The 26748-nt window shown below is 44.8% G+C and overlaps 1 protein-coding gene across 6 annotated transcripts in view; it reads right to left on the minus strand.

Annotated features, from left to right (window-relative positions):
- TSC22D3 (TSC22 domain family member 3) overlaps nt 1–26498 on the minus strand; it is a 60338-nt gene extending 33840 nt beyond the window's left edge. For 2 of the 6 annotated variants that reach the window (XM_037167129.2, XM_053657462.1), the window contains exons 1-2: nt 26097–26203; nt 25280–25708 (exon numbers count right to left, since the gene is read on the minus strand). In XM_037167129.2, coding sequence (XP_037023024.2) covers nt 25280–25708; nt 26097–26203 — 536 coding nt within the window. Of the gene's footprint in view, nt 1–25279; nt 25709–25964; nt 26068–26096; nt 26204–26347 lie in introns of those variants that run through there. The other 4 variants (XM_037167130.2, XM_037167132.2, XM_037167131.2 and 1 more) reach the window with 4 other exon arrangements.
- Between the last annotated feature and the right edge of the window lie 250 nt (nt 26499–26748).

The following is a 26748-nucleotide window of genomic DNA, read 5'->3' on the forward strand; positions in this document are numbered from 1 at the left end:
TTGCCAATTCTTCTGGGATCTTAATTACCTGGAGCAGTTTATATGGGTGAATCCCCCTGGGAGAGAAACCCTGAACCCTGTCTTTCTCATACCCTAGGTCCCATAAATGGCTTTAAGCCTCCGCCATTGAACACGGGTACAAAGTCCGGGCCACAGCAGTTCGTCGGACACTGCAAACAGCCCTTTTTCACACCACTATACATATCCTTCCTACACACACATGGTGGGGTGGGGGAAGACTGGCAGCAGTGGGTTTTAGCAGAAAGTACTCTGGACTGAAAATTGGGAGATATGGGTATCAACCTAGTTCTACTTCAACTTCTCTGTGTGACTTTAGCCAAGACTTTTTCTGTTTCTGAGCATCTGTATCCTCTTATAAAATGGTCATGCAGCTCTTTATGGACCTTTCCAGTTCTAGGACTTAAATTCTGCTTCCTGGGCCTGAATAGAACTATGTGACCAGGTCAGATTTATAAAATGGAGGTGAGACAAGTTGGGGGCAGTGGCTGACTCAGGAGCCCAAGCAATCACCATCACGAAGAATGGGAAATATATCTATCTCCTCTGGTTAGCCAGCCCCTCTACTTCCAAAGAGTTTCACAAACAAGACTGGTGGATCCGGTGGCACTGTAGGTCCATTATTTCTTTCTGCCTCATGTCCTTCCCCTGTCACTGCTTTTATAACCTTGGTCCATCCAGCTCTTGTTCTTTTTAACCATCCCTTTAGCTCAAACTGACTAGTTACATATAGCAAACTCTACAGATAAGCCAATGAGTAAATGGTTTCAAGAGCCTCCTGAGTCTGTAAAATGTAAATAACAGCTTCTGTCCTGGTGGCCTTCATGGGCTTTCCAAAGGATCAAATAAGATAAAGTCTGTGAAGGTGCTTTGGGAATTGTCAAGTGCTATGCAAATTCAAGGGATTATTATAATGATGGATGAGAGGCAGCCACGTGATCTGAGGAACAGAGAGCAACTTGCTTGCTCTACTCCTAATCTTCCCTGAGTGAAAGCATTCGCATTTCCAGCCAGTCTGCAGCCAACTAACATATCAGTTGGGATAGTTATTTAATTAGTTTTACCCTCATTGTCCCTTGGCAGAATTCATAGGAAATAGGACAAGAAAGGAGTAGGTCAATTGGGGTATGAAGGAAGTCCTAGAGTAGTGATTTTAAAAAAGTGGATCCTTTCTTTCAATCTGTCTCACATGGTGAATTCAATTTATGAAACAGATTAAGCAGAGCTACTGTTAAGGTTGGTGCAAGGGGCACAGAGCCCCAGTGTCTGGGCTCTCCACTTGCCCTTGAGGTCAGTTTGGTGGGTTCCTAAGATTCCAAAGGAGCACTCTGAAAAAAAAAGCATGTAGAGCAGGAGCTCTTGCTTGATACCTGGTACTCAAAGGCATTTAAGAGGTAGCCACAGGCTGGGCACTGGAGGGTGGGTGTTGTAGGACACAGAGAAGGGGGGAGAGAATGTTATAGAAAGACAGACAGGGTTGAGCAGAACACTTCTATCTAGCAGCTTTATCTAGGGTTCCAGGCCTATATTATTGGGTTATGCTAGAATGGGGTTACAACTTTGTGAATCTGCCCTGTGATACCTATGAAAACTGTGGATCTAGAAACAGGTAAAACAAAGGTCCAGATCAAATAAACATGAGCAGTACTCCTACTTTCTCAGCTTTCAGGAGGAATGAGTTGTTCCCTAGGATGAGTCTGCTGAAGCAACCCCTTCCAATTTGTGGCCCCATTGTGAACAGCCATCCCTGCCATAGACATAAGGAAAAGGCCAAAAGGAATTGGCCAGAGAGCTTTAGGTGGGCTCAGTGGCCAGGCATATAGAAACCTACAACCAGCCCAGGGGCTGGGCAGAGGAAAAGTGATGGAACTGTTAGCTGAGCACAATAGCAAACCCTGCATTCCAAGCAGGGGGTACTGAGCATGATCATGATTATATCCTGGAGTCAAAGACCTAGAACAAGGAGAGAGAGCTAGGCAGTTGATGGGTGGGAAAACAGAGAACAGCTCTTTCATGGAGCACTTGCTCCATTTTCCTACCATCTCCACCCAAACAGTCTCAGCAATGGAGTACAACTGACTGACTAGGCAGAAACTGATCAGATACTGCAGGTATAAGCTTAATGTTCCAGGCTGGATAAAGGTATGTGTGTCCAAGGCTTTCACAGGCAGGACATTGGTGGTTGCTGACTCTCTAAGGCAGATGGAACAGTGTCAGGGATTTTGTTATAGCTGCTGCAATAGGAAGGATATAATTAGTAATAATAATAACAACAACCACCAAGGAGTACATGATGCTGGCATCCTAGAAACATCCTGTCCTGATATTTCTATATATTTCAGGCCCTTTGCATAAAGCCCAGGATCGTTCTCTAAGATATTCTTATTCCACATGTGTCTTCCCCTGATTCCTTTTCCACATGTGGTGGCCCAAAGTTCCTTCTCAAATTACCCTGAGGTAGCTGCTACAGAGACAGGTTTGCTGTGCCAGGACTGAGCAGGAAATGGGTAACCCAGAGCAGAAGATCAGCAGCAAAAGCCACTTTATGCTTGAAGGAAAAAAGAGCATTTGGAATTATGGTGTACTTGGGCAGAGGGGAAAAGGTTGTTACATCAGTTCAGACAGTCTTTGTCCCTGCTTTTCTGGAAGGGAGCAGTGGGACCATCTCGGAAAATGTGTTGGATGAGAGAATCACTTGGCTAAGGGTTACTTCCCCTGCATAAGATTATGTGAGCACAGACACAGGGAAGGAGGTGGAGAGAGGGGCTCCTAAGGGGCCTGGAAAGGAACAGAACTCAACGAGGCAAGAAGAGCAACTGAGCCAAAAATAGCTTTGCAACAGATCCTTCTGAAGGACTTGTTCTGTAAGTGGTTAGAGCTCCTCCCTTTAAGGGAGAATGGTTTTGCTATTACAAGTAATTGCCTCCCTCTTGCTTTCTCAGATATTTTTAAAAAGTCAAATGAGTCAGGTATACATGAAGGGGGATTCCCAGTTTTCCCCTACAGCTTCCAAAGTGCCATTCTGGCTATTGTGGGGAAGGCTCAGAGGCCTAAGCTGACTTCAACTACCTGATTTGCATGCTAAGCTGGAGCCTTCATCCTGACACTCACTGTCCTTGTGTATGGGGCATCTAGGATGCCACCTATTAAAGTCATCGATATCTTTAGAGATGGCCTTACAACATATATGGAGAGGGTGGCCACCTGCTGCCTGCTTGGTATGATTTGGGGGGCTAAAGGTCAGAGGAACCTTGCCCAAAAAGGTCAGCTGCACTAGCCCACAGATGAGTCTTCAGTTCTCACTTTGCTTACCCCTTCTGATAGAATTGTGACTTGGGATGGAGTAGGATATTCATTTACTACCACCTGCTTACACCTTAGCTGGATTCATTCTATCACATTAGCAGTGGCAGAAAGCAAGTCTACTTCTGGGGGGTGGTTAAGACACGGGGAGATCAGGAAAATTCTGGAACATGTGCTATCACTTTGTAGTTGAGACCCCTGAGCAGCTGGAGATAGTTTGAGGGAGCTTGTACTAGAAGGTAGAATGGGAGAGAAAAGAGTGTCAAAAACAAATCTTCCCCAGTTCACCAGTTTCTGAGGGATCACCATGCTTCCTCTACCCCAGCTGATAATGCTTCAGATTTGGCAATCAGGTTTACAACAAGGGATATTCCATCTCCTCTCTAGACTGAGGCATTTCCTCAGAATTCATACTCATCTCCTCCTACTTAGTGCAGAGACCACGAGGGTCCCTGTAGTACAGGTTGAGGAGGAATGAGGTCTGGAGTGAGGGTGCCACTCACCTTCCCTACAGGGCTTCAAAACCTACCATGGCTTACCCCTTGCTTCATAAGAAGAGGAGCATGAAAACAGTCCTTAGTTCTTTGTCATGGGAGGTGAGGGTGGAATTTGCTCCCTTGGCCAAGCCCCTGCCTGGAAACAAACAATAGAAAAGGAGTGTACAAAGAGCTGCACCCGGAGGTCAGGAGTGTGTCTCCACTGATGCCAGGCACAGACCTGAGTGGAGTGGGTGCTCCCAAAGACAGCTAGGTTGAACCTTGCAGCTGGGTCCCTTTGCACTAGAAGAGGTTTGAAGCCAGCCATCTGGACAACTACAGCCCTAAGTATGGAGCACTGCTACCCAGTTTAGAGTTACCAGAGATACCACAACCATGAAAGACTCATGAAGATGCCAAGGGAGTGGGTCTGGAAACCTTACAGTAGGGAAAGGGATGTGGAACAAATACAGTCCTAGGCCCAGCAGAGGGCCCATAGCCAAAATATGCCTGGCAGGCAAAAAATATAAAAATCAATTCACAAAGATAGCAAGAATTAAGTATAGGTAGAGTCTGACTGAGTGAATTCCCTGGACTTTGTGAGCTGTCTGGACTGGAGGAATCCCATACACCCAGGCTACCATAGTACCACAATGGAGACATGGCATCAGCTGCAAGCTGCTGCAGCTAGCTCAACAGTCTGGGGCCTGTCCCCTTGGCCTCTAACTGCCAGGCAAAAAGCAAGCCTCTTCTTTCCTTCTTCCACCTACAGCTTGGCTCCTGGCAGGGTGCACCTGGCCAGCTCTGCTCTGTTTTCTTAAGTGTTCACTGAGCCAGAAAGGAGCCAGTAAGGAAAGAAGTGAGTGAGGAGAGAGAATGGACTCAAGGAAGGGAAGAAGGGCTTAGTTGCCAGCCTCCTGAGGTAGCAGATTCCAAATGAATACACTACTGACTGTGAAAGGTAGCAGGGCTGTCTCTTCCAATTCTTGCATTTCTGGGAGTTACTTGTCAGCTCACACTTCCCTCTCATGACAGATACATAAGTCCTTGGCTGAAGATGCTGCTGTGCCCCTTCCTGTCTCAGATGTGATTTTCCTCAGACAAACTGCACCACCTCCTTCAGACTTGCATAGATCAGATGTCCAGACCAGGCACAGTGATACTGCCATCAAGCTATGATGATGAGGGAGAAGGGAACTATGACTTACTGTTAATTCCTTGACCTTGTGTCTCTGCAGTCAAGCTAGGTACCAGTGGAAAGGCCCCTTAGACCTTCCCGGACAAATCCATGGCATAAACAAGCATATGACACATTTCAAAAGACACACAGGAAAGACTTGTATATGTCTGAAAACCAAATCTCAGGTATTTCTGCTTGGCTTTTCCACTTGTGAAGTGTCTCTGGAAATGCTTGGTCTCATCTTAGCTTCTCTGTGCATCTTGTTTTTCCTCCTAGTTTCTGTGTACACAACAGATGCAAGCTCATTTTCATATGAGCCCAAAGTAGAAAGGCAAAACTACTAAAAAAATTAGAACCATAGTGCAGTTTCAAAGAGTTACATGCAATTTTTCATATTATCTTCTATTTGGAATTACCCATGAAATATGTCCAATGTTACCTCAGCATCTGAAATTCAACTATGATTGTATTTGGAATCAGTGTGTGAGTGAACAATTTATTTTTTCAAGAATATTCTTTCTTTTATGCTCAACTTGGATTGGTGTCAAGGTGGCTTTGCATGCCTGACACTACCCAGAGACTAGATAGAATGGTGGGGGGAACCTGTGATTTAGTGACTGCTATGAAAACTCCACAAAGTGAATAATGAATATAATAATAATCAAAATGTACTTCCACCTAGATACAATAATGGAGTTATGTGGGTGGGTAGGCCAGCTAAAGACAGAGGCTACAGTGAAATGTTAGCACACAATTTAGTATCAAAGAACGAGCATGATCCTAGGTGCTCTAAATAGGAAAAAAGGCATGTAGGAACTATGAGATCATTTTCCTTCTCTATTCCATGGCCACCAGCCACTAATGAAACCCTACACTACCCCACTTTCCTATGGGACAGCTAGCTCAGGGTGTTAGGGCAGGCAATTGGGTTTTCTGAGGTTCAGTTAATTTTGCTCCTTTCCTAACCTGCCATCTTGCAAATGTGTGTCACTGGTCCGAGGAGAGATTGGGGTGGTTGGCTAAAGGCAAAGATGTGTCTGCTACACTCTCAGCTGCTACAGAGGACAGTATGAAATCTCTGGTGGAGAATTTGCAAACTGTCTAAAGGGTGGAGAAAAATACAAGCTTGTTCAATGCCTTTTTATTTTTTAAATAGATTTAGCCAATTTGGAAAATAAGGCTGACAAGAGACAACATAACTACCATTTAAGCATATTAAGTGGTGTAGAGGAAGACTGGAGGACAGAATTTACAAGGAACATTCTCAGACAGCAAAGGTTGTTAAACACTAAACTCTACAACCAAAGACATTGTGGTATTTCCTTTCTTAGAGGTGTTTGAAGCCTAGCTGTCTCTCTGGATTATTTTGCTAAAGATAATTGCAGGGACAAGACAACATGGGAAAGTCACGTAAGGCTCCTGAGGTACAAGCCAGCCAAAAGACAGAAGACCATACCTTTCTCACCTCTCTACTTCCCTTCAGGGCTCACCATCACAATCCACAAAGTGAGCTCTGGAAGGAAGCAGGACTAAAAATCATGTTCCTTATCTCAGAGCAATGGAAGGGGGAAGTAGAGCAAAGAGCCAATCACAAACTCCCATCAGAAGTGGGAACCCTTTTGTCCAGTTTGATTTTATACAAATTTCCTACCAAATCTTGTCTGAGTCTGTCTGGAAATCAACCCAAGTTCATGTGAAATTGCTGAAATGACACATATCCTGTCCTACTGTGGCTTTGTGCATTCAGAAAAAGATTGTAACCTCTTTGACATACTTCTGGAAATACTTCCTTACATTTGAGTCGAATATGCCCATGAACAATGCTGAGAAGACATCCATGAAAGCTGATGAGAACAACTTCAACGACCTTCTAGTGGCCGCTTCCCCGTATGTGCCGGTGTGTGACAGAGACAGTAATCTGGAGTAAGGGAAAAGCCTGCTGCTAATCTGGAGTGTTGAGTGTCACGGGGCAGAGCAGGACACAGCAGATATAAAAATAGCAGGGTGTTTTTATACTTGGAATAGGGTTGTCAGAGAAGGTCTTCAAGCTAGGTATACATGGACATGATAATCTCAAACCATATTGTATGGCTTCTATGTCCCTCTGGTTTCTCTTTCCCACCTCCTTTGACAGTGCGGTATATGACCCCAAATACAGCAATTTGTCTACCACTGTCAAGATTTTGGCCATATTTGAGCACCACTGCTATTGTTATTTATTTCATATTTTCTCTAAAATTACCTTAAGCAGATTCAATTTTTAAAAATGCTTCCACCTTGGAAATATTTTTGAAATCATAGGGTGTATATATTAGATATATTCTCCCCTGAATACATGTTAAATAAATAAATAACTATAAAAATAGAAAAAGAAAGTTGGTCCACCTACCACATAAAATTATCATGCACACCACCAGCATATGTTTGCTGGGCTAGGGAAACAGTGGTCTCTCTATAGTGCATACAGATGGTCACCACTGCCAACAAGCACAGTTTTATTTCTTCTCCAATGTAAAGTGGGCAGGGTTTTAGACCGCCTGAATGGCCAGGACGCCATCATGAGCTTGCCTCCCTCACCTTCCTCTCAGGGCTAGGGCCCTTGCCCTTATTATTTTCCTCTTTTCAGGTGCCAGCCACAGCCAAGGCTAGTGTTTATAATAGAACACAGGCCCTTTATTTTAGGTCAAGTGCTCCTTCCCTTGAGCTATTTCCCCTGCTGAGAATTCCACACTAGACCTCACTTAACTTGGACAGTGCCCTCTGTGGAGTGGACTTCCTCTGCCTTGGCCTCAAGGGTTGCTTAGGCTGAAGTAGCCCAAGCCCACATCAGTAGTCTAGAGCTCACACAGGCCCCAGTGAGCAACCTGCAACTAGGGGAGCCAGGAGCATGTGGGTCCTCTAGCTGGAACACCATGTTCCCTGGGAAGCCAGTGAATCCCTGATCCTGCTTCCTAGGTGGTCAGGAGACAAAGGAGGTTCACAGCAAGAACATGAGGGTGGAGACAAAGCACTCTGCCAGGCTGAAAGGTGTGTGTGTATATGTGTGTGTGTGTGTGTGTGTGTGTGTGAGAGAGAGAGAGAGAGAGAGAGAGAGAGAGAGAAATGCTAAACCCAAGCACCGACTATCTATCAAGGTTGACAAATAAGGGAGTCAGCTTCTGCACAGATGCCTTCAAGCCAAGTGGGCATGTCCACCCCTGGGGATGTTTTCCAAGAGATTCCTATTTCAGTTGGAGAGTGAAGGTTTTCAGTAGATTACAGATTTTTATTGTTATTAAACAGATAACCATCCCTCATTGCTCCCCCTCCTTTCCAATCCAAGCTGGATACTCTCAGGGTCTCTGGATATGAAGTCCTTAGAGGAGAAGTTCTCTGAGGGATGCAGGAATGAGGCTAGGAGCTCTGTTAACTCAGTTTCCAGGGTTCCCAGAGCCCCTTAATTTTCACCATCTGTGGGTAGATGCCTTCTGGTTCAGGGTGCCCAGATTGAAAACCCTCTGATGATGAAAAAAACATGCCATGTGCAGACACAGACCTTGTAAACATCAGTATATGTGTTGCTTAAGCAAGCAGAACACTGTATATTCTTATTTGTGATCTTGTTTGTTTGGAGGTGTAAACCTCCATTCGATGAGAGCAGTGGAACAATCTATCTCCTTCCTTCCTTCCTTCCTTCCTTCCTTCCTTCCTTCCTTCCTTCCTTCCTTCCTTCCTTCCTTCCTTCCTTCCTCCCTCCCTCCCTCCCTCCCTCCCTCCCTCCCTCCCTTCCGTCTTCCTCTAAACTTTCTCCTCTCTTCTCCCCTGCAGCAGTCTCTAAAGAGCCAAGGAGGATCACAAGGGCTCTACATTGTGCAGCCCTATTCCCTGCAGGTACTTTAAGATCCTTTTCAATCTGAGGGATCTGTAATTGATTAACTTACGGGTAAGAAATGATTATAGAACAAACTGAGACAAGAAGGAGGGCTAGCAGGGAGAAAGCAAAGTGTGTGATACTGAAGGTAAGGGTGCTAGGCCAGTAAGTGTACAGGTGCCTCAACAGGTGGGGGTGGTTCCTGTTCTATTCACTATCCCCAACACAGAGTCCACAGCAGCAGAGATATTGGTGGGTACATGGCTGGCAGAGGACATTGGAAATGGCTGGCCATTTAGGGAGCCCTGAGCTCTTATGCTTGGGCCAGCAAGGAACTTTCTGCTTACTACAGTGCCACTTACTATGGTTTACAGACTCTGACCATATAAACGAGAGAGGGATGACCAACTTTGAAGAAATCAGAATACAGTGAAACACTAACAGTACTAAACACCAACACTCGCCAAACAGACTGGTTTTTGGTAGCTCCTCTGTGCATTAATGGAAGAGAGTAGCTATATATAGCAGCCATTGAACTCTGATGAAAGTAGGGGTTTACCAAGGTGCCAGTCTCACCTCTCTTCTTAGGCTCTGTTTTAGATCTGAATGTGAACATCCAAGACCTGAAAATATTCCTAATTCAACTGAGAATTTATGCAAAGACACACGAAGAACTCAAGAAGTGATTCTGGGTTGCATACTTGAGTTTTGGGGCTGAAAGGGCCACTGGGAGATATTTGGTTGAGAGTATCATTAGCAACTACACATTGACCACACCCCTGGTTATCATTACTAACTCATTTCAATCCCATCATTATTGACTTCTGAAAATCATCTCTAATGTTCTATTCAGCCTGGACTCCCCCTTGAGGTAATAACTCTTAACATTTACCACCTTCTTCTTTTCTTGTTCATGTGAACCTCATCTATCCCATCCCATCATTCTAACATTCAGAGGTTCAATGAATTATTCAAGTGTCCATACATCCTGTACACACATATCAAGATTTTAGAGCCATGGTGTTCCAGAATATCTAGTTGGAAGAAACCCTAAAGACCATCTTGTCTCTCGCCTCCCCCATCTTGTTAGTAGGGATAGCAGTCCATAGAAGTACAGGGGGTTACTTACTTAAGCTCAAGCATGAGTGTTGGCAAAGTCAGGACTAGAACCCAGATCTTCTGGATCCAAATCTGACCCACTTTCCACCACCTCAAGCTGTAGCTCCTCCAGGGACTGTGCTTCCTCTATGAGTTCAAAGTCCTCCCCAAGCTGGAGCTCCTCCACAAGCTAGGACTCCTTTAGCCTTTCCCCCTTCATCTCACTGCTGCCCAGGGAAGCCTTGATTGTCTGACTGGGGTCAGTTCCCTTCTCTTTCTCTCTGTCTCTGTCTCTCTAGTTCTATCTCTGTAGCTGCCAGGCTAGGATGGGAACAACTGAAAACTCTTTCCCAGGCTAGGAAGAAAAAGTGCTCCGATAGCCTTGTGGCCAGCCTTGGTTGTGAAGGAGGGAGGAAGTTCCCGACTCTGAGTGCCCTGGGGGCTCTCAGACTCTGAGAGAAGGCTGGAGCTCCTGGGGCAAGTGCTACCCTCCAGATCTTCTGCTAAGGCTGGGCCAGCTTCCTAAACTAACTCCCAGACTGATGGGGAGGGCTGGATCCTCTGGGGGAGCTTAGACAGTAGCTCTGCCAGCCTGCCCCTGTCGTTGGAGCTTACAAAAAGACCAATGTTTCAGCAACTGATTTCTTTTCCAACCCGAACAGCAGGCCTTTCTGTCCCCCTTTCATGACTGTGACTGGCATGCAGCTCCAACCTGAGCAGAAGCAAGATTCCAGGGCTGAGGCTTTATAACACCCAAACCAATGGTCAATTCCATTAAATAAAACCAAATAAAAAACCCACAGTTTTTGGCATCAGATGGATCTAAAGCTGGTCTCCTGGCATGGAGAGCTTGTGTACCTACTGGGATGGGATGTGCACAGCCATCTAGGGACAAGAAGTCAGAAGACCATTGGATCAGAGAATCAGGAGATATGGTTTCTCTTTTCTGCTGGTCACTAATTGGCTGTTTGGTTTGGGGCAGTTACCTACCCCACTCTGGGCTTCAGTTTCCTCATCTGTAGCTGGAGGAGGTCAGACCAAATGCCCATGAAAACCCTATGAGTTCTGAGCTTCTGTGTCTCTAAGATGCATGTGCAGGCAGAAGGTGCCAACAGGCAACCCTGGGAAGGGGGAAAGTTCAGTCTTGAAGAGGCAGTCCTTACTATCATCACTAGGCTCTGGAATCCTTCTCCATTTGGTAGCTATGCCAGTATGGTGACAGTGTGCTTCTGTAAGTTTTGAACTCTGGTAAAAATGTCAAAGCTCCTGGCAGCTCTCCCTTCCCCATGCCAGAGAAAAACCTCAGTCATTTATGCCTGATTGTGAATGAAGAAAGTTCAGAGAGCAAGCCTTGACAGGGAGAGAGCTTGTGAGACTGGGTTGCAAGTGTTAGCTGGCTCTGAGTAGGAAAGGGTGTGTTATTGACAGTGCAATGGGAGGGGTTGGTGAGGGAGACTGGTGACAAAGGGAGGCAAGGCAAGTCAGGGAAGGTTTGTTCTTGTTAGCATATGACTTGCCTAATGATAAGAAAGCTTCACTTGATCCAGTGCTTCCTGGGAGCATTCTCTCATTTAACCTTCTCAACTACACTTCTATTTTCTAGAAGAAGCAGGTGAGGTCCAGAGAAGTTGTCACTAGCCAAGTTAGAGTCTGTTGATGGCAGTCTATCAGATACAAAGCCCCTGTGCTTTATGAGCACACAGTGGCTAATCTCTGTTTCTCAGAGGCCCCTTTCAAGTGCACAGAAGCCCATCCCAGCTCCCTCAAAGGGGCTAGTACTGCCCCTCCTGCTCTAGGATCCTAGTTTCCCAAGAGTCAACAGCCCTGGGCTCACCTTGCAGCTAATATTAGAATATTCAAGTGATGTCTCCTTTGAATAGGAGACTGAAGACATAGATTTTGGAGACATGGTCATTTCTAGGAGCCAGTTTCAAGTATAATTTTCAGCACATCAGTTCTTTTTTTATAATTGTCTTATTGACTTTTTACAAAGATTTTATTTATTTATCTTTAGAGGGGAAGGGAAGGAGAGAGGGAGAGAAATATCAATGTATGGTTGCCTCTCGTGTGTCCCCTGCTGGCAACTGGCCTGCAACCCAGGCATGTGCCCAGACTGGGAATTGAACCGCAATCCTGTGGTTCACAGGCCCACGTTCAATCCATTGAGCTACACCAGCCAGGGCTCAGCACATCAGTTCTTTATTCTCTTCACTAACCTTCATCCTGTTCACGTAGCAAGTGATGAGCTCTTCAAAATCTTCCTGATTTTGATTTTCAGCTGATAGGTTATTATGGCCCTTAGAGAATCACACTGCCTTAATAAAACTGCTTGATCTTGGCAATAAGAAAATTTCCTTGGTGGCTTGTTCCTAAGCGAGGGGCTCAGTGAACTGGAAGAGCTTCAAAATTCGTATCTTTGTGCATTAGCAGTGATTGGCTTTGTTTTGCCTTAACTTGCTACTGATTTGGGGTAAGAATTCCTCAGAGACGGTCATATGCAGTGCCCAAAGTTTTAGCAAGATGAATTTGTAGATTCATGTTTTAGCAAGATGAATTTGTAGTCAAGTTTTAACAAGATGTTTTTGTAGATTTTTCCAACCCTCAGAGAAGCTCCCTTAGCTTCTAGTGTGCTGAACTTTTTCCTTCACTATGATTAATTGCAATGATATGGTTATTTGTGTAATTCTTATATGATGTCTGCCTCCACCACTATATTTTACATTTCCTGCTGCAGGATCCTGCCTAGTTTTTTGGTTGCCACTGTAGCCCCTGTGTCTAATCTTTGTTGTGCTCATGTAAGAAGAAATCATCTTCTTCCACAAATAGCTGGGGTGGGCAGTCTTACTCCAGTGCCCCACTATGGGTGTTCTCTAAAATTGTTAGATTATGAAGGATGGGTGCTCCACTGAGACTAATTTAGCTAGAAAATTAGAAGGCTGAAGATGCGAGAATCGACTCTAACAGCTCTTTGGTCTAGTCCCCCATACTATTTTAATCTCAGGAGAGTATGTTCATTTTAATGAGTGATCTCCAATGGAAATTTTATAGATATTTTTATTTTAAAACTATTTTCATGAAAATACTTTCATCTATCACACATTCATTTTCCTTTTCCTTATAAGCACCTGCTTCTGACTCCTTTGCTTTCCCCACCTGTCTGTTCCCTTCTGTCCATGGTCCTTATAACCAGACTTCACGCTTTCATCCAGTTCTTTATTGTTACTGTCACCACCATCCACATATTTTTTAATTAATATAACATCCCATGGTAATTTCATCTAACTTTTCTGAATGCTTGTAGTCAGGAAGTGCTTTCTGCTATCTAATCTCAATTCTTCATGTTACAGTAGAAGCTTGTTTCCTCTTGTTCTGTCCCTAGTCAGTGGTTTGGAAACAGCTAGTCACCGTCTCTGAGTTGTGACTTTTCTTATATTTTTAGATCAACCTCTTTTCTCTCTCTACCACCCTCCACTCCACCCTTAAACTCCTTTTAGATCAATCATCTTAATTCCTATAGTCTACTGAAGTCCCAGGTTTACCTTCTACTGGCTTATGAAGTCTCATAAGCCTTATCTGGACCCTTTATAATCAGACTCCCTTGGATCACACTGAGCTCTCAGCTGTTACTTGCCTTGTCATTGTGGTGGGGCCATCTCTCTCAAAGGAAAGCTCTTCAGAGACCCTCGATCAATTTCTTTGCCCTTCTTAAGAGGTGTAGACTCTCCTCTTCCGCATTCAGGCTGTTTTTCAGACAAATATCTGACATTTTCAGGCCAGAAAATTTATACCTCGGGCACCAGAAAGTAGTGCAGCTTGAAGCTCTGTGCCCCACTGCCTTGGTACAATGAGAAGCATTCATAACTCAGAAGGAGGCCTACAAAGGGAAAAAAATCCAGACGACCCTCCCCTTTTTTTCTTTACAGTAAATAATTTAGAAAAACAAATTCTCCTCCACACAGGCAATACCCACTTTATCACCAATCCCCAGGGACAGCCTTTAAACATTTCTATATTGTCATGGACTATTTTTAGCAAAGGATGATATTAAGTACTAGTTGCTCCATGGGCTTCAAACTCATTTCTTCCTCTGGTCAGAATATTGTCAGTCCTCTCCTTTTGGACCTGCTGGCCATAAATCTATTTCTAGGAGTGCAAGCAGTTACCTACATGGTAGGACTTCAGGGGTTTCTTTGAAAGTCCCCATTCTAAAAATGTCTCCTTTGGCGTTGATCTGATTATTAGAATTTCAGCATTAGAGATTCACTTCTTTAGCTCCAGCATCACTTCTTCAGGAAGGCTTGTCTGATACTTTGTTATATTCTCTGACAGAAGCTTATTCCTTTTCTCTCTTGGCACTTAATTTGAAATTATCATTCATTAGTGTGACTGACTATGTGGTTAATGTCCATCTCCCTCACTACACTGGCTATTCCATAATGGCTGTTCCCCATTCTATTCCCAGTGCCTAACACTGAGCCTGGTGCATAGAAGGTATGCAAGAAATATTTGTTGCTGACTGAACATGTTCATGAATTTAAAGTGTGAATTCTCCAGAACACTGGTGTAAAAGGGTGTTGGCACAGATGCCCAGGACACTACTTGGGGGACAGGGCCCCAGAAAGCCAGGGTGAAGTGCTGACCATAAGCAGCACCCTTCTTCCTGAAGGTGACCTGAAGCTGATTCCTTTTGCTACACCAGCTTCCTCTCCTTTCCTGTCTTCTTGAGGTTTCCCTCTTTGTTCAGCCCTACCCTAGGGCCTTCATTTATGGTTATCTGGGAAAGAAGGGTTTGACCAATGTGCAAACAGGGCTAAAAGGATACCCTGTGTGTCCACCAGCAACTTTTTCCAGAGAGACTTGGGTGAGTGGTATATATGTTCTCATGGGAGCACCCTGACACCCCTTTGGGTCTGTTACCCACTTCAGAAGAGTCCTGGTGGAGAATGAGGCCAGAAGTGCACAGATATAAAGCCACAGTCCCCAGACTCCTCTGGTGCCCACCCTTGACTGCACTAGCAAGTTCAACCCTCCTGGTTCCACTAGGCTTTCTCCAGGCAATAAAGAGAAGTACCTCCCTTCTCCCAAGCCCCAAAGGCCTCAACTCACCAAAGGCTAGCTCAGGTCTCTGAGAGACTGCTAGAGGCCTGCTCTCCCTGAGTCAGAGTGGGGCAATGAGAAGTGGGCCAATGCGGGCCTTTTTCTCATCCCTGAAGCTTGGTGATTCTGGGTTCTAGCCCAGGAAAAATGAAAAGTTCTCTTCACTTTCCCCACCCCAGGCTAGCCCCTTCCTACCTATTAGCTCAGCTAGACTAGCAAGGTTCTTTTTCCCTCTCCCAACTAGAAAGCATGTAGCTTCTTCCCATAGTGCCAAAGCCAGCCTATTCAATAAGGTCCTGTTGGAATCTGCCCCCATAAAGAGACTCTCCCTTCCTAGTTTGCTTGGTGTTGTCCAAACTCTAGATCTGTAGACCCAGGGTGCCATAAGCAGCCTTTCTCTCAGGGAACATGAGTTTCAGTGGGACTGCTTTGTTCCCTACCTGTGTTGGGTACAGCTGCTCCACTCCCCCAGCTACACTCTCAGCTTCCCACACCCCAATCTTAGCATCTGCCACCTCCAACATCCTCTACTGTGGTTAGCACAGAGGGATTCAGTAAATCTGTGGTAGGAACTCAATAAATAGCAGGGCCTTGGTTAATAAATGATAGACTGATTCATTGAAGTGCTTGGTTGTTTAGTACAAAGCTGAATGAGGAGATGATGCCATCATTAGTTTGTTGTGTACCTAGGTAGAAGAATATGTTGCTTTAAAACTGAGCAGGGTTTTTGTTTCTTACTCTTTTTTCTTTGTTTCTTCTCTCTCTCTCTCTCTCTCTCTCTCTCTCTCTCTCTCTCTTTACTGCCACTGACTGTGAACTGAAGGGGCAGGGAGGATGGGGAGAAGCAAGAGGCTTGAAGCCTGAGAGGGGTCTCAAGAAAGGGAAATTCTGCACCTCCACCTCAGGCCAGCCAATCTTAACTGGATTCTGGCTGTGATCTAGGGAACTTGGGGTGCCCAGCTCTCCTGAGCCCTGAGAGGGTAGTCTTGAACTTTTTTGAGGGTTTGTATGTCTGAACTTTTTGGATGCAACCACACCTGCTAGTTGCTTCCACACCACCTTTTTTATTTCCTTGTTTCTTTCTCAAAATTTCTCTAACTGGATAGAAGTGTCCCCAACTACCTTCAGCTGGTGAGCCATTTACTCACTGGTGACGCAATGGGAAGAGCTAGTTAAAGACAAGGGAAGAGAAGAAGAGGACCTAAACTTTGAGCCAATGGAATAGTAGATTGATGAATCTATTCTGTGTTGCAGAGATTCAAATGAGCTAACTAGAAAAAGATGTCATAGAATCCAGCCAGCCGACTTCAAGGGGGTCTCAGTTGTACCATGTCAGTAATGTAATTTACTGAATAGGCCAGGAAGAGAGCTGAGAATCACTGTGAATTCAGGCCAGCGTGGAGACTTAAAGACTTGATGGAGAATGGATTGGGAATTGCCTCTTTTAGGGCCTTCCTTTAAATACAGCTAGATCAGGAGTGAACCATAGAAATGAAGATCATATGAAGGGTTAGCAACAGGGGAGTGGGAGAAAGAGAAGGGGGAGAAGGTACAGAAAATAAGTAGCATAGACAGTAGATAGAAAATAGATAGGGGAGAGGGTAAGAATAGTAGGGGAAATATAGAATGTAAAGAACTTGAGACACATGGTCATGAACTAAAGGGGGGGATGGTGGGGGAGGAGTGTGCAGGGTGGAAGGGAATGAAGGGGGAAATAGAACAAATGTAATGGCATAATCAATAAAATTTAAAAAATATTTTAAAAATTAAAAAAAAATAAATAGTTCCTCCAGCTTTTGGTAACCCTTCTACTTGGAGTCCCCAGAACAATCCTTGAACCAACAAGCAGATACAAAAAAAAGAGGGATTGCTGAGATTTGTTCTGGGGCCCCTCCAGAACAAATGCACCAGGCTATCCTTTCAGCAGTTCACTATCAGGTAACAGCAGGATACTACATGTTTCCCTCTTTCCCCCACCACACCCTAAACCACACTAAGCTTGCTTGCTAAAATTTGCTGCTGAGTATGGGAGTTCTGGAGGATCACCTTTGCAGCCTGGTACCTGCCTCTGAGCAGACTATTGGCCTGGCCTAGGGGAAGCAGGCTTTTCTTTTGGGAGTATGATGAGCTCGACTTAGATCCCCAGTAGGCTTCTGAATGCCTGGCCTCAGGGAGGCCTGCCACTGAGCAAGCATAAGTTTGGTTCCTCAGTAACTTATCTCTGTTACATAAGGCAAAATATAAGATATGCGTCAGGGCCCTTTGACTGGCCCAGGACCATCCTAGTCTGTGAGTGAGACTAAATGGGAGGTGTGGGGGGGGGACAGAAGGGTGTAAGCCAGGAAGGAGACACTAGAACCAGTTCCCTTCCTCTCCATTCTCATCCCCTTTTTCCTCAGGGAGAGCTGTAGCCAATCACTGGCCTAGAGAGGTCAGTGGGAATCTGAACCAGAACCCTAAACTGTGAGCAGCTTCTCTCCATCTCTCTAGAAGAGTAGACAAGAGGAAGCCAGTTGAATACCCAAAGCTATTTCGTGAGTAAATTTTTCCTTCAAGGAAGGATGGGGAAGGTTCCTGTGAGGTTCCGTCCACAGGCAGGGGCCTGATTTCAGGCTGGGCCTATTTGAGGAAATAAGCTCCCAGGGGAGGAAGGCTGACAGAGTGCCTGGGATATCACTGACCAAACAAGCTTCCACCTCTTGTTTCCTTCCCTTGGGCTAGTGCGGCACAAATAGGAAGCTTCCCATTCAGTCTCCTGTGCAATTTCACACTTCTTACACTGTTACCAAAAGAGCAATAGCTACTTAGGGGTAGGGATTCACATCCAGAAGATAGAAGTGAATCTTCCCTGCCAGTTGATAAGATTTCTCTCTTGCATGGAGTAGCATTGGGAAAGCTTGCTTTCCACTCTCATATACCCCCATTTCATCCCCACTCTGACTCTTTATTTAGCTATGCTAGGTTGACAATGGCCTCCATAAGCTATTTCCCCTGCCCTACTCCTTATCTAACCTGCTTTGAGGCTGGAATCTAGCCTTCTGACCTTCATGAGATTCCCATTACATGAAGGGTTCTAAGGAGGGCCTGCTGTGCCAACGCTGTCCTAACCTTTGTCCCATTATTGCAAATACTGAGACAGCACAACATGTCCTGGGACATTATTGCTCTCTTCATCTAAAAGGGAAAATTTGTCCTTCTGACCCCTGTAGTCAGGGAAGCTCTCCCTTTAGTGCACTAAGGCACACAGGGTACCCTACCAAATGTGCCCATGCTTCAGTCCCACTCAGCATATTGGTTTTGCTTGGGCTCAAGAAGTGATACTGCATGACACTAACCACTTTGTTATGTAAACCCAGCAAGCCATGGCAGATTATGGCTTAGTAGTTATCTTGAGGGACATCTTACATAAGAGGAGAAAGTTCAGGTAGGGACAGAATTGCGATGAACAAATACAGTGCAACGGCCACCACCAGGTGCAGACACAACCAACTTCATTCCTCTTAAAAAGCCCACAAGGTGGAGTCAAGTGTTGTACTGGACTCCATCACTCAGGGGACCCAGAAGCCCTGGCAGCTTTGGTCAGATACACCTATCTCCATTTATCCAGACTATCTTGCCTTCAGGGCCTTCTGGAAAGGAGCAAACACTCTACCTGGAATTGAGAACTTGTTTATCTGGAAGTGCAAAGATAGGCAGGAGTGCTAACCTTCTCTTCAGGCAGGGAGTGAAAATAAGGTCACCATGGAAAGACTTATTTTCTGAGGTGTGGATTTACATGGGTCCACTCCTGGAAAACTGGAGAAATAGGTAAAATTCATGCTCTATTCTTGCCAACTTTCTTTACCAACATGAACCTTCCATCCAGACCTCTTGAGTTCTCATGCCATCCAGAGACCCATACTATAGCAGGCCTTTCATGGGTTCTGGCCTCATCTTTCTACCTTTTTTCTCCAAACCTGTCTTTCCTACAGCTTATTTCCAGAGAACCCTACTCCCTGTGAGTTGTCACCTGGAACAAAGTTCTGATAAACAAAGCCATACAAAGTATTTACAAGAAAATATGTCACATGGTAGTTTTTTAAAAAGTAAAACCTGGGAAGTAAACCAGGGTAGACTCTGGCCATTCATGAGAGAAACTAAAACTTTTGCCAGTCCCTTGTTCATGAGCATCCAGAAAGCATATCATTTCCCCTGTAAAACTTGTATTTCCATCACTTTATTAAACTTCTTAGCTTTCTTTTCATCATCATCATCACCAGCATTAGCAGCTAAGTAAGGAGCATTCTCCCAAAGAAAGAAATGTTTTGTCATTTCATGAGAGTTGCTACATTTGTATGAACTGAACTCTGAGTAGAAGACCACAAAATTGGGTTGAAGAGAAGGTGCTGAGCAAACTCCACTAGTGCAGAAACCCCAGAGATTTGAAAGAAGAGACTCAGAAAGATAACAGTACACCAATAGCAGCATTCTTCAAAAAAGCCAATAGATGGAAATAACCTAAGTGTCCACAGATAGATGAATGGATAAACAAAATGTGATACACACACACATACACACTCTCTCTCTCTCTCTCTGAAATATTATCCAGCCATCCCTAGCTGGTGTGGCTCAGTGGACTGAGTGCAGGCCTGTGAAGTAAAACATCACCAGTTCAATTCCCAGTCAGGGCACATGCCTGGGTTGCAGGCCAGGTCCCTAGATGGTTGCATGCAAGAGACAACTGATCAATATATCTCTCACACATCAATGTTTCTCTCCCTCTCTTTCTCCCTCCCTTCCCCTCTCTCTAAAAATAAATGAATAAAATCTTTAAAGAAAAAGAAATATAATGTAATACATCACATAAACAAAACAAAAATCACATGATCATATCAATAGATGAGGAAAAAGCATTTGATAAGGTACAGCACCCATTTATGATAAAAACACTCGGCAAAGTGGGAATAGAGGGAGCACTAGTCAACATACTAAAGACCAAATAGGAGAGACCTACAGCCAACATCATACTCACTGGCAAAAACTAAAACCTTTTCCACTAAGATCAGGAATAAGACAAGGTTGTCCATTTTTACCACTTCTATTCAACATAGTATTGAAAGTTTTAGCCACAGCAATCAGACAAGAAAAGGAAATGAAATGCATCCAAATTGGAAAGGAGGAAACAAACCTGACACTGTTTGCAGATGACATGATAATGTACATGGAAAATCCTATAGACTCTACCCCAAAACTGCTCTACCTAATAAGTGAATTTGGCAAAACAGCAGGATACAAAGTCAATATCCAGAAATCAAAGGCATTTTTGTATAGCAACAACGAAACATCAGAAGCAGAAATTAAGAAAAAAATCCCATTTGATATAGCAACAAGAAAAATAAAATACCTAAGAATAAACTTAACCAAGGAGGTAAAAGACCTGTACTCACAAAACTACACAACACTGAAGAAAGAAATCAAGAAAGACAGAAACAAATGGAAGCATACTGTGTTCGTGGATTGGAAGAATTAACATAATCAAAATGTCCATACTACCCAAACCAATGTACAGATTCAATGCAATGCCTATTAAAGTACCAATGGCATATTTCACAGACAGGACAAACACTTCAAAAATGTATATGGAGCTATAAATGACGCAGAATATCTGTTGCAATTTTGAGAAAGAAGAGCGAAGTAGGATGGGTCACAATACCTGATACCAAACTGAATTACAAGGCCACTGTAATAAAAAAAGCCTGGTACTGGCATAAAAACAGGCATATAGACCAATGGAACAGAACAGAGAACCAAGAAATAAACCCAAGTATCTATGGTCAATTAATATTCAACAAAGGGGGCAGCAACATAAAATGGAGTAAAAATTGCCTCTTCAACAAATGGTGTGGGAGAGCTGCACAGCTACATGCAAAAAATGAAATTTGAGCACCAACTTACACCATACACAAAAATAAATTCAAGGTGGATAAAAGATTTAAATATAAGTCATGACACCAGTAAAGTCCTAGAGGAGAACATGGGCAGGAAAATGTCAGATTCCATGCAGCAATATTTTCACTGATGTGACCCCTAGAACAAGGGACATAAAGGAAAGAATAAACAAATTGGAGCTCATCAAAATGAAAAGTTTCTGCACGGCTAAAGAAAACAGTATTAAAATAAAAAGAGAACCAATTCTATGGGAAAACATATTAGCCAATGATACTTCAGACCAATGTTTAATCTCTAAAATATACAAAGAATTTACTCAACTCCACTCTAAGAAGACAAGCAACCCAATTAAAAAGTGGATAAAGGACTTGAACAGACACTTCTCCAAGGACACACAGAGGGTCCAGAGACACATGAAAAGATACTCAGTATTGCTAGCTATCAGAGAGTTGCAAATTAAAACCACAATGACATACCATTTTACACCGGTCAGAATGGCCATCATAAACAAAGCAATAAACAAAAATGTTGGATAAGTTGTGGAGAAAAGGAGACCCTAGTTCACTGTTGGTGGGGTTGTTGACTGGTACAACCACTATGGAAAACAGTATGGAATTTTCTCAGAAAATTAAAATGGATCTGCCTTTTGACCCAGAAATTCCTCTGCTAGGATTATATCCTAAGAACCCTGAAACACCAATCCAAAAGAACTTATGCACCCCAATATTCATAACAGCACAATTTACAATAGTCAAGTGCTGGAAGCAACCTAGGTGCCCATCAGTAAATGAATGGATCCAAAACGTATGGAACATTTACACAACAGAATTCTATGCAGCAGAGAGAAAGAAGGAGCTCCTACCATTTGCAATAGCATGGGTGGAACTGGAAAGCATTATGCTGAGTGAAATAAGCCAGGTGGTGAAAGACAAATACCATATGATCCCACCTTTAACAGGGACCTAAACAACAAAACAAACGAGCAAGCAAAATATAACCAAAGATACTGAAATAGAGAACAGGCTGACAGGGACCAGAGGGAAGAAGGGAGGGAATTTCAGAAGAAAAGGGGAAGAAAGGTTTACAGGAACAAGTATATAGGACACATGGATAAAAACTAAGGGGGGCGGAAATGGGAAGGAGGTGGGAAGCACTGGGGGGTGTGCTGGGATGGGAGTAAAAGACAGAAAACTGTACTTGAACAATTAAAATAAGTAAAATTTTTAAAAAAGAAAAAAATTAATTCTTTAGTGTCATAAAGACAATTCTTTAGTGTCTGACTGATATTAGGTGGAGTTTCGTTCTGCTCTTCTGAGGCATCAAGCAAGTTACTTAATTTTCCCAAGCTTCAAATTCCTTCGTTATAAAATGAAAGAAGAGCATAACAGTAACCATTTCATGGGTTGTATATACAGTAAATAAGATTATGCAGATATAGTTAGCTATCAGTCTACCACAGTTATTAGTTACCTAACACAAGGTTGAAGGGCTGGTGTTTAAAACACACCTCCCAATAGTTTAGAGACAACATTTACATACCAGCAAGCCACATGCCCATTACCACTGCCTTGTGTGTATACGTACAGCACTGTCCATCAGGACTTCTCCCAGGCTATTAGAGTTACACATATGGTTCAAAACAAAAAAAATCACATATAAACCTTAATAAGGATTTTCCAAGACTACATTGAAGTTGTAAAATTTTTACATTTTACAAGTGTTACACTAAAAATTAAGCAGTCGTCTAACCAAAAAAACCTTTATTGCATACTGGCTGTTTAACTAGAAACCCCAGGAAAAACCGAGTGTAAAATACAACCATACCCTCAAATTACTTACTCTCTTGTGTTCCAAGGACACCAACAGCTATTCTGGGAGTAAGGGACAGGTCAAAGCAGAAGAACCAGACAGAAATCAAGGCTGTCTCACCCTTACCTCCCAAGAATATAATAATCCTTCCAGTAGGGAAATGGGCTGTAGGAGGAGGGGCAGGGAGCTTCTCCAGAAGTAGTAGTCTTGAAAGTAGACAAATAAAGGGGAAAAAAGACATTCCAACAGGAGTTTGAAATAGAAAATTATTAAATGTAATAGAAGTAGAACTGATGGCTGAAGTATAAAGATAGAAACCCAGGGAATAAATGAAGAAAGAGGAAATTTTCATTCAGGAGAAGACTGTCCAACTCAGATATTGGAAAAGCTCCATGACGAGCAATAACAGTCTCCTACTTTTGCTAATGAGCATGTGATTCTAGGTAAAACCTAAGCCAAATTCAGAATCCCCAATCTCTAAGGTCCTAGTAATCAAGGAAAATGTGAGAATACTTTGTCCTGCTTGAAATGTAAAGTTGTTACCACAGGACCCTGTCATGCTTCCCAGCCTTACAGAATGGCTTAGATATTTAGGACACTGAGTTGTTCTGATCCCAAGAGGCAGGGTATTCAGGTCCATGTTCTCAATACTTTGCCCCATTCCTTCCACCAATGCCCTCAAGGCCCCACATCCTTACCCTGTATCATTTTAATGCTTTGCCAAGAACGAAACACCAAAATACAGGTGCCAATGAACTAGGTGACAAAGTAGGTCTTTCCATTCAAGAAACCCAGATAACCAGAAAGCCTCCCAAGGTGTGGCACAAGTAGACACTTTGATCTCGGGCATTCAGCCTCACATCTCACTCACCTAGATCCAACCCTTGTAGGCCCCAAGCCTAGTATCAAGCTGAGGACAACTCCCTTCTTACACATCATCAAGGCCATTTTGGGGTAGTTTCTTTATCAGTTGAAAATGCTAATGTGACAGGAGCTTCTTTCCAGATGTCTCCTCCATTGCCACTCTCCTACCTAGCTGAGCTGGATTATTAGGAGCCTGTTATGGCTTTTGCTCAGCAGATTTGCAGCATCTGTGATCTGAATACACTTATAGTAATCTTTTACCAGGAATGAAGATCCCCTAGAAACCTGTTGGAATGTGGCTTAGTTTATTTGAGACAATGAAATAAATTGATGCCTAAACTGAAATAATAGACGAGGAAGGTCTTTGATGACGTGGAAAATGCTAACGAAGTTGGCAGCCCTGCTTGTCCCCTCTTAGAACTACTGGTGTGACAGAGGTAAACCTGGTCTGAAACTAAGAGGGGAAGTTCCTGCCTATGCCAACTGCTTTTAAAATTTCCTCTTTGTGCCTCACTGAAAAGCCATCCAATTATTCAAATATTCTGTGGTGCTCACAATTTCTTATTACTGTGTCTGAGCACACCACCTGCCCTTGCCCTGAAGTCTCAGAACTAGAAGGAACCTTAGAGACCAGAGAGGCCAGGTGACTTGCTTAGGCTCACACAGTGAGCCTGATGCAATCCAGGTCTCCCACTGGGGGGTTCTTTCATGTACATAAACTGCGTCATTGATAAAAAATAAAACCCATACCACACATACATATCTGTGCTCTGTTATGATATCTTCAAAAACACCAAACCCACTGTGGCTGGGTGTCCTGGAATTGCCTTCCCTGCTTTGAGATTGCCTCAGTTGCCCCCCAAAACTGGCTCTTATCAGTGTCTCAAACTAGAGGACTACAGACACCTTGGGACTTCCCACTGTGTTTCTTCCCTCCTCTCTCCCTTCCCTGCCCTTCAGCAAGATTTCTAAAAAGTCTGACCCTCACTCTCCACACTCCGATAAATACCTCTGATGACAGGGATTCGTCTACCCTTTCATCCTGGGATGCTCTCTGGGGCTGCTTTCAGCTATCATTGGAAATGGAAGGCTGTGATCTATGGCTCTCCATCCAGAGTCTCAAGAAATTCTCAAGGGTCTCTAATTTTTCTTATTCCCCACCTGCCCCCCATATCACCAGCCTCTTAATTTGTCTTGACATTTTCCTTGCACTCACTGTCCTTCGGGGCCACTCAGTAATTTCAAAGCCCCTGCAGTTTCAATTAAAGTTCGAATATTTAAATATGGGCTATTTGGAAGGGTGGAATTTAGATCCCAAGAGCATCGCACAGCAGAAACTCTAAAGTAGCAATGGAAATTATGCATTGGAGGAGGGGTGCCACCAGCTACCCCCAAACCATCTAGGGTTCTGGCTACATTCTAGGCTCCATCACCTCCATATGAAAGCCTCTGCAGGCACACTTCAAAATAAAGTTAGTACCTGCCAATAGTCTCCTCAACCCAGGTAGCCTCGGGTTTGGTAACAGCAGCCTGAGAGCTGGACCTCCTCAGTTCCCCTTGTGAACTTTCTGGTAGCTCCTTTTATCAAAAGTGAGAGTCTGGGCAGAGGCTAGTGTGAGCCAGGACTCATGCTCACCTGTCTTCCCAGCCACTCACCTGTGGAAGAAGAGCAGGATGGAGAGCATGGTCTGGTCGATCTTGCGGTTGCATATGCCCTCGTTGAGCAGGTAGCAGGGGTCCCGCAGCACAGGCTCTAGCGAATCCTGACGCATTATGCTGTTGAGCTTGTCGGTGTTGAGGTTCTCGAAGACCAGCTTCTCCTGCAGCTGCCGAAAGTTACTCACGGTGGGGCTGCCTGGGTGGTGGTTCTCCCCGCCACTGTCTCCCTGGAGCCCACTCCGGTGGGCGAGGTCCAGGCAGCAATTGCAGCAGTCGAGACCGACAGGTGAGCGGCAGTCGGTCTTGGGCTGGGCCATCTTCTTATGCTTGGGGGCCGCCTGGCCTGCCAGGTCCTTGGCAGCTGGCAGGTGCGCGTCTGGTGGGGGGTTGGCGGGAGGAGACTCCAGGGTGTCTAGAAAAGGCAAGCTGCAAAGAAAGAGTTGGAAATTAGCGCCTCAAGCTAACCACTTTCTTGGATCGGCCCCCTTCTGGTTGTGTTGTTCAGGGTGCGAATAGAAACAGCTGGACAAACAACTCGGAACGGATCCGCGGGGCTCACTTCCTTTTCTTCCTCCACCTCCTCCTCCGCTAGAGGCCCGGGCCGCTCCCCGCCACCCCCCCCCCGCCACCCCCCCGCCACCCAGCCTGCCCCGAGGTGCCACACGCAGTCCCAGCGCCATACCAAGTTTCTAAAGTGTGAGTGGGACTCAGGGTGGACCTGTGGCAGCAGGATGGGCGGACAGCAGGGAAGAGGGAGAGTCTGGGCGCGCCCTTCTCGTTCTCTTCTCTTTTACTCCCTCCCTCCTCGGCTCACCCGCTTTCAGGCTCCCCAGAGTGGTGCCGGCTGAACTGTGGCAGGAGCCCAGAGACTGAGTGAACAGGACTGCACAACTGGGAGCCCGCAAGGGGTCGTGACAGCATATAAATTACATCCAGGCGGCCGGCGGAGACCTCTCCAGCTTCCCCGGCAGGAGCCGGCCCTAAACCGGTTAGGTCCTGTCCCCAATCCCCCTGCTCCTCAGCACCCACGCGCCCACGCCCTCGCAAGCACAGGGAGGATCGCACCCTTCAGGACACAGTCGGGTCCGGAGCCACACCTCAGGCTCTCTCACCCCTCAGGGCGCATCCTCCGCCAGAAATCTAAGAACCGCTGGGCCCGACGCCTTGCCACTCTGCTCAGGAGTTCCGCTTGGGGGCAGATTATTCCTGATCCCACCGCGGACTGGTCCCCCTACAGGGGAGACGCCGCCCTCGAGAGTCTTTCTTGTTACAGCTTTACAGCGCCGCCCTCCCCCACAAGCCTCTTTTTTTTGGGGGGGGTGGGGGTGAGGGAAGAGAAAGCCTGGTTTCAGGGGAGAGAGTGTGCAAAGAGAAAGTTGCCGCAACAGAGTCTGAGCATGGGCACACTTTAGGATAACCAATAAATGCTGAAACAAAACTCAAAGAAGCACAGTCAAACTCCCCTC

This window comes from Artibeus jamaicensis, unplaced genomic scaffold (genome assembly GCF_021234435.1).
Source record: "Artibeus jamaicensis isolate MK-2021 breed Jamaican fruit bat unplaced genomic scaffold, CSHL_Jam_final scaffold_461, whole genome shotgun sequence".
NCBI lineage: Eukaryota > Metazoa > Chordata > Mammalia > Chiroptera > Phyllostomidae > Artibeus > Artibeus jamaicensis.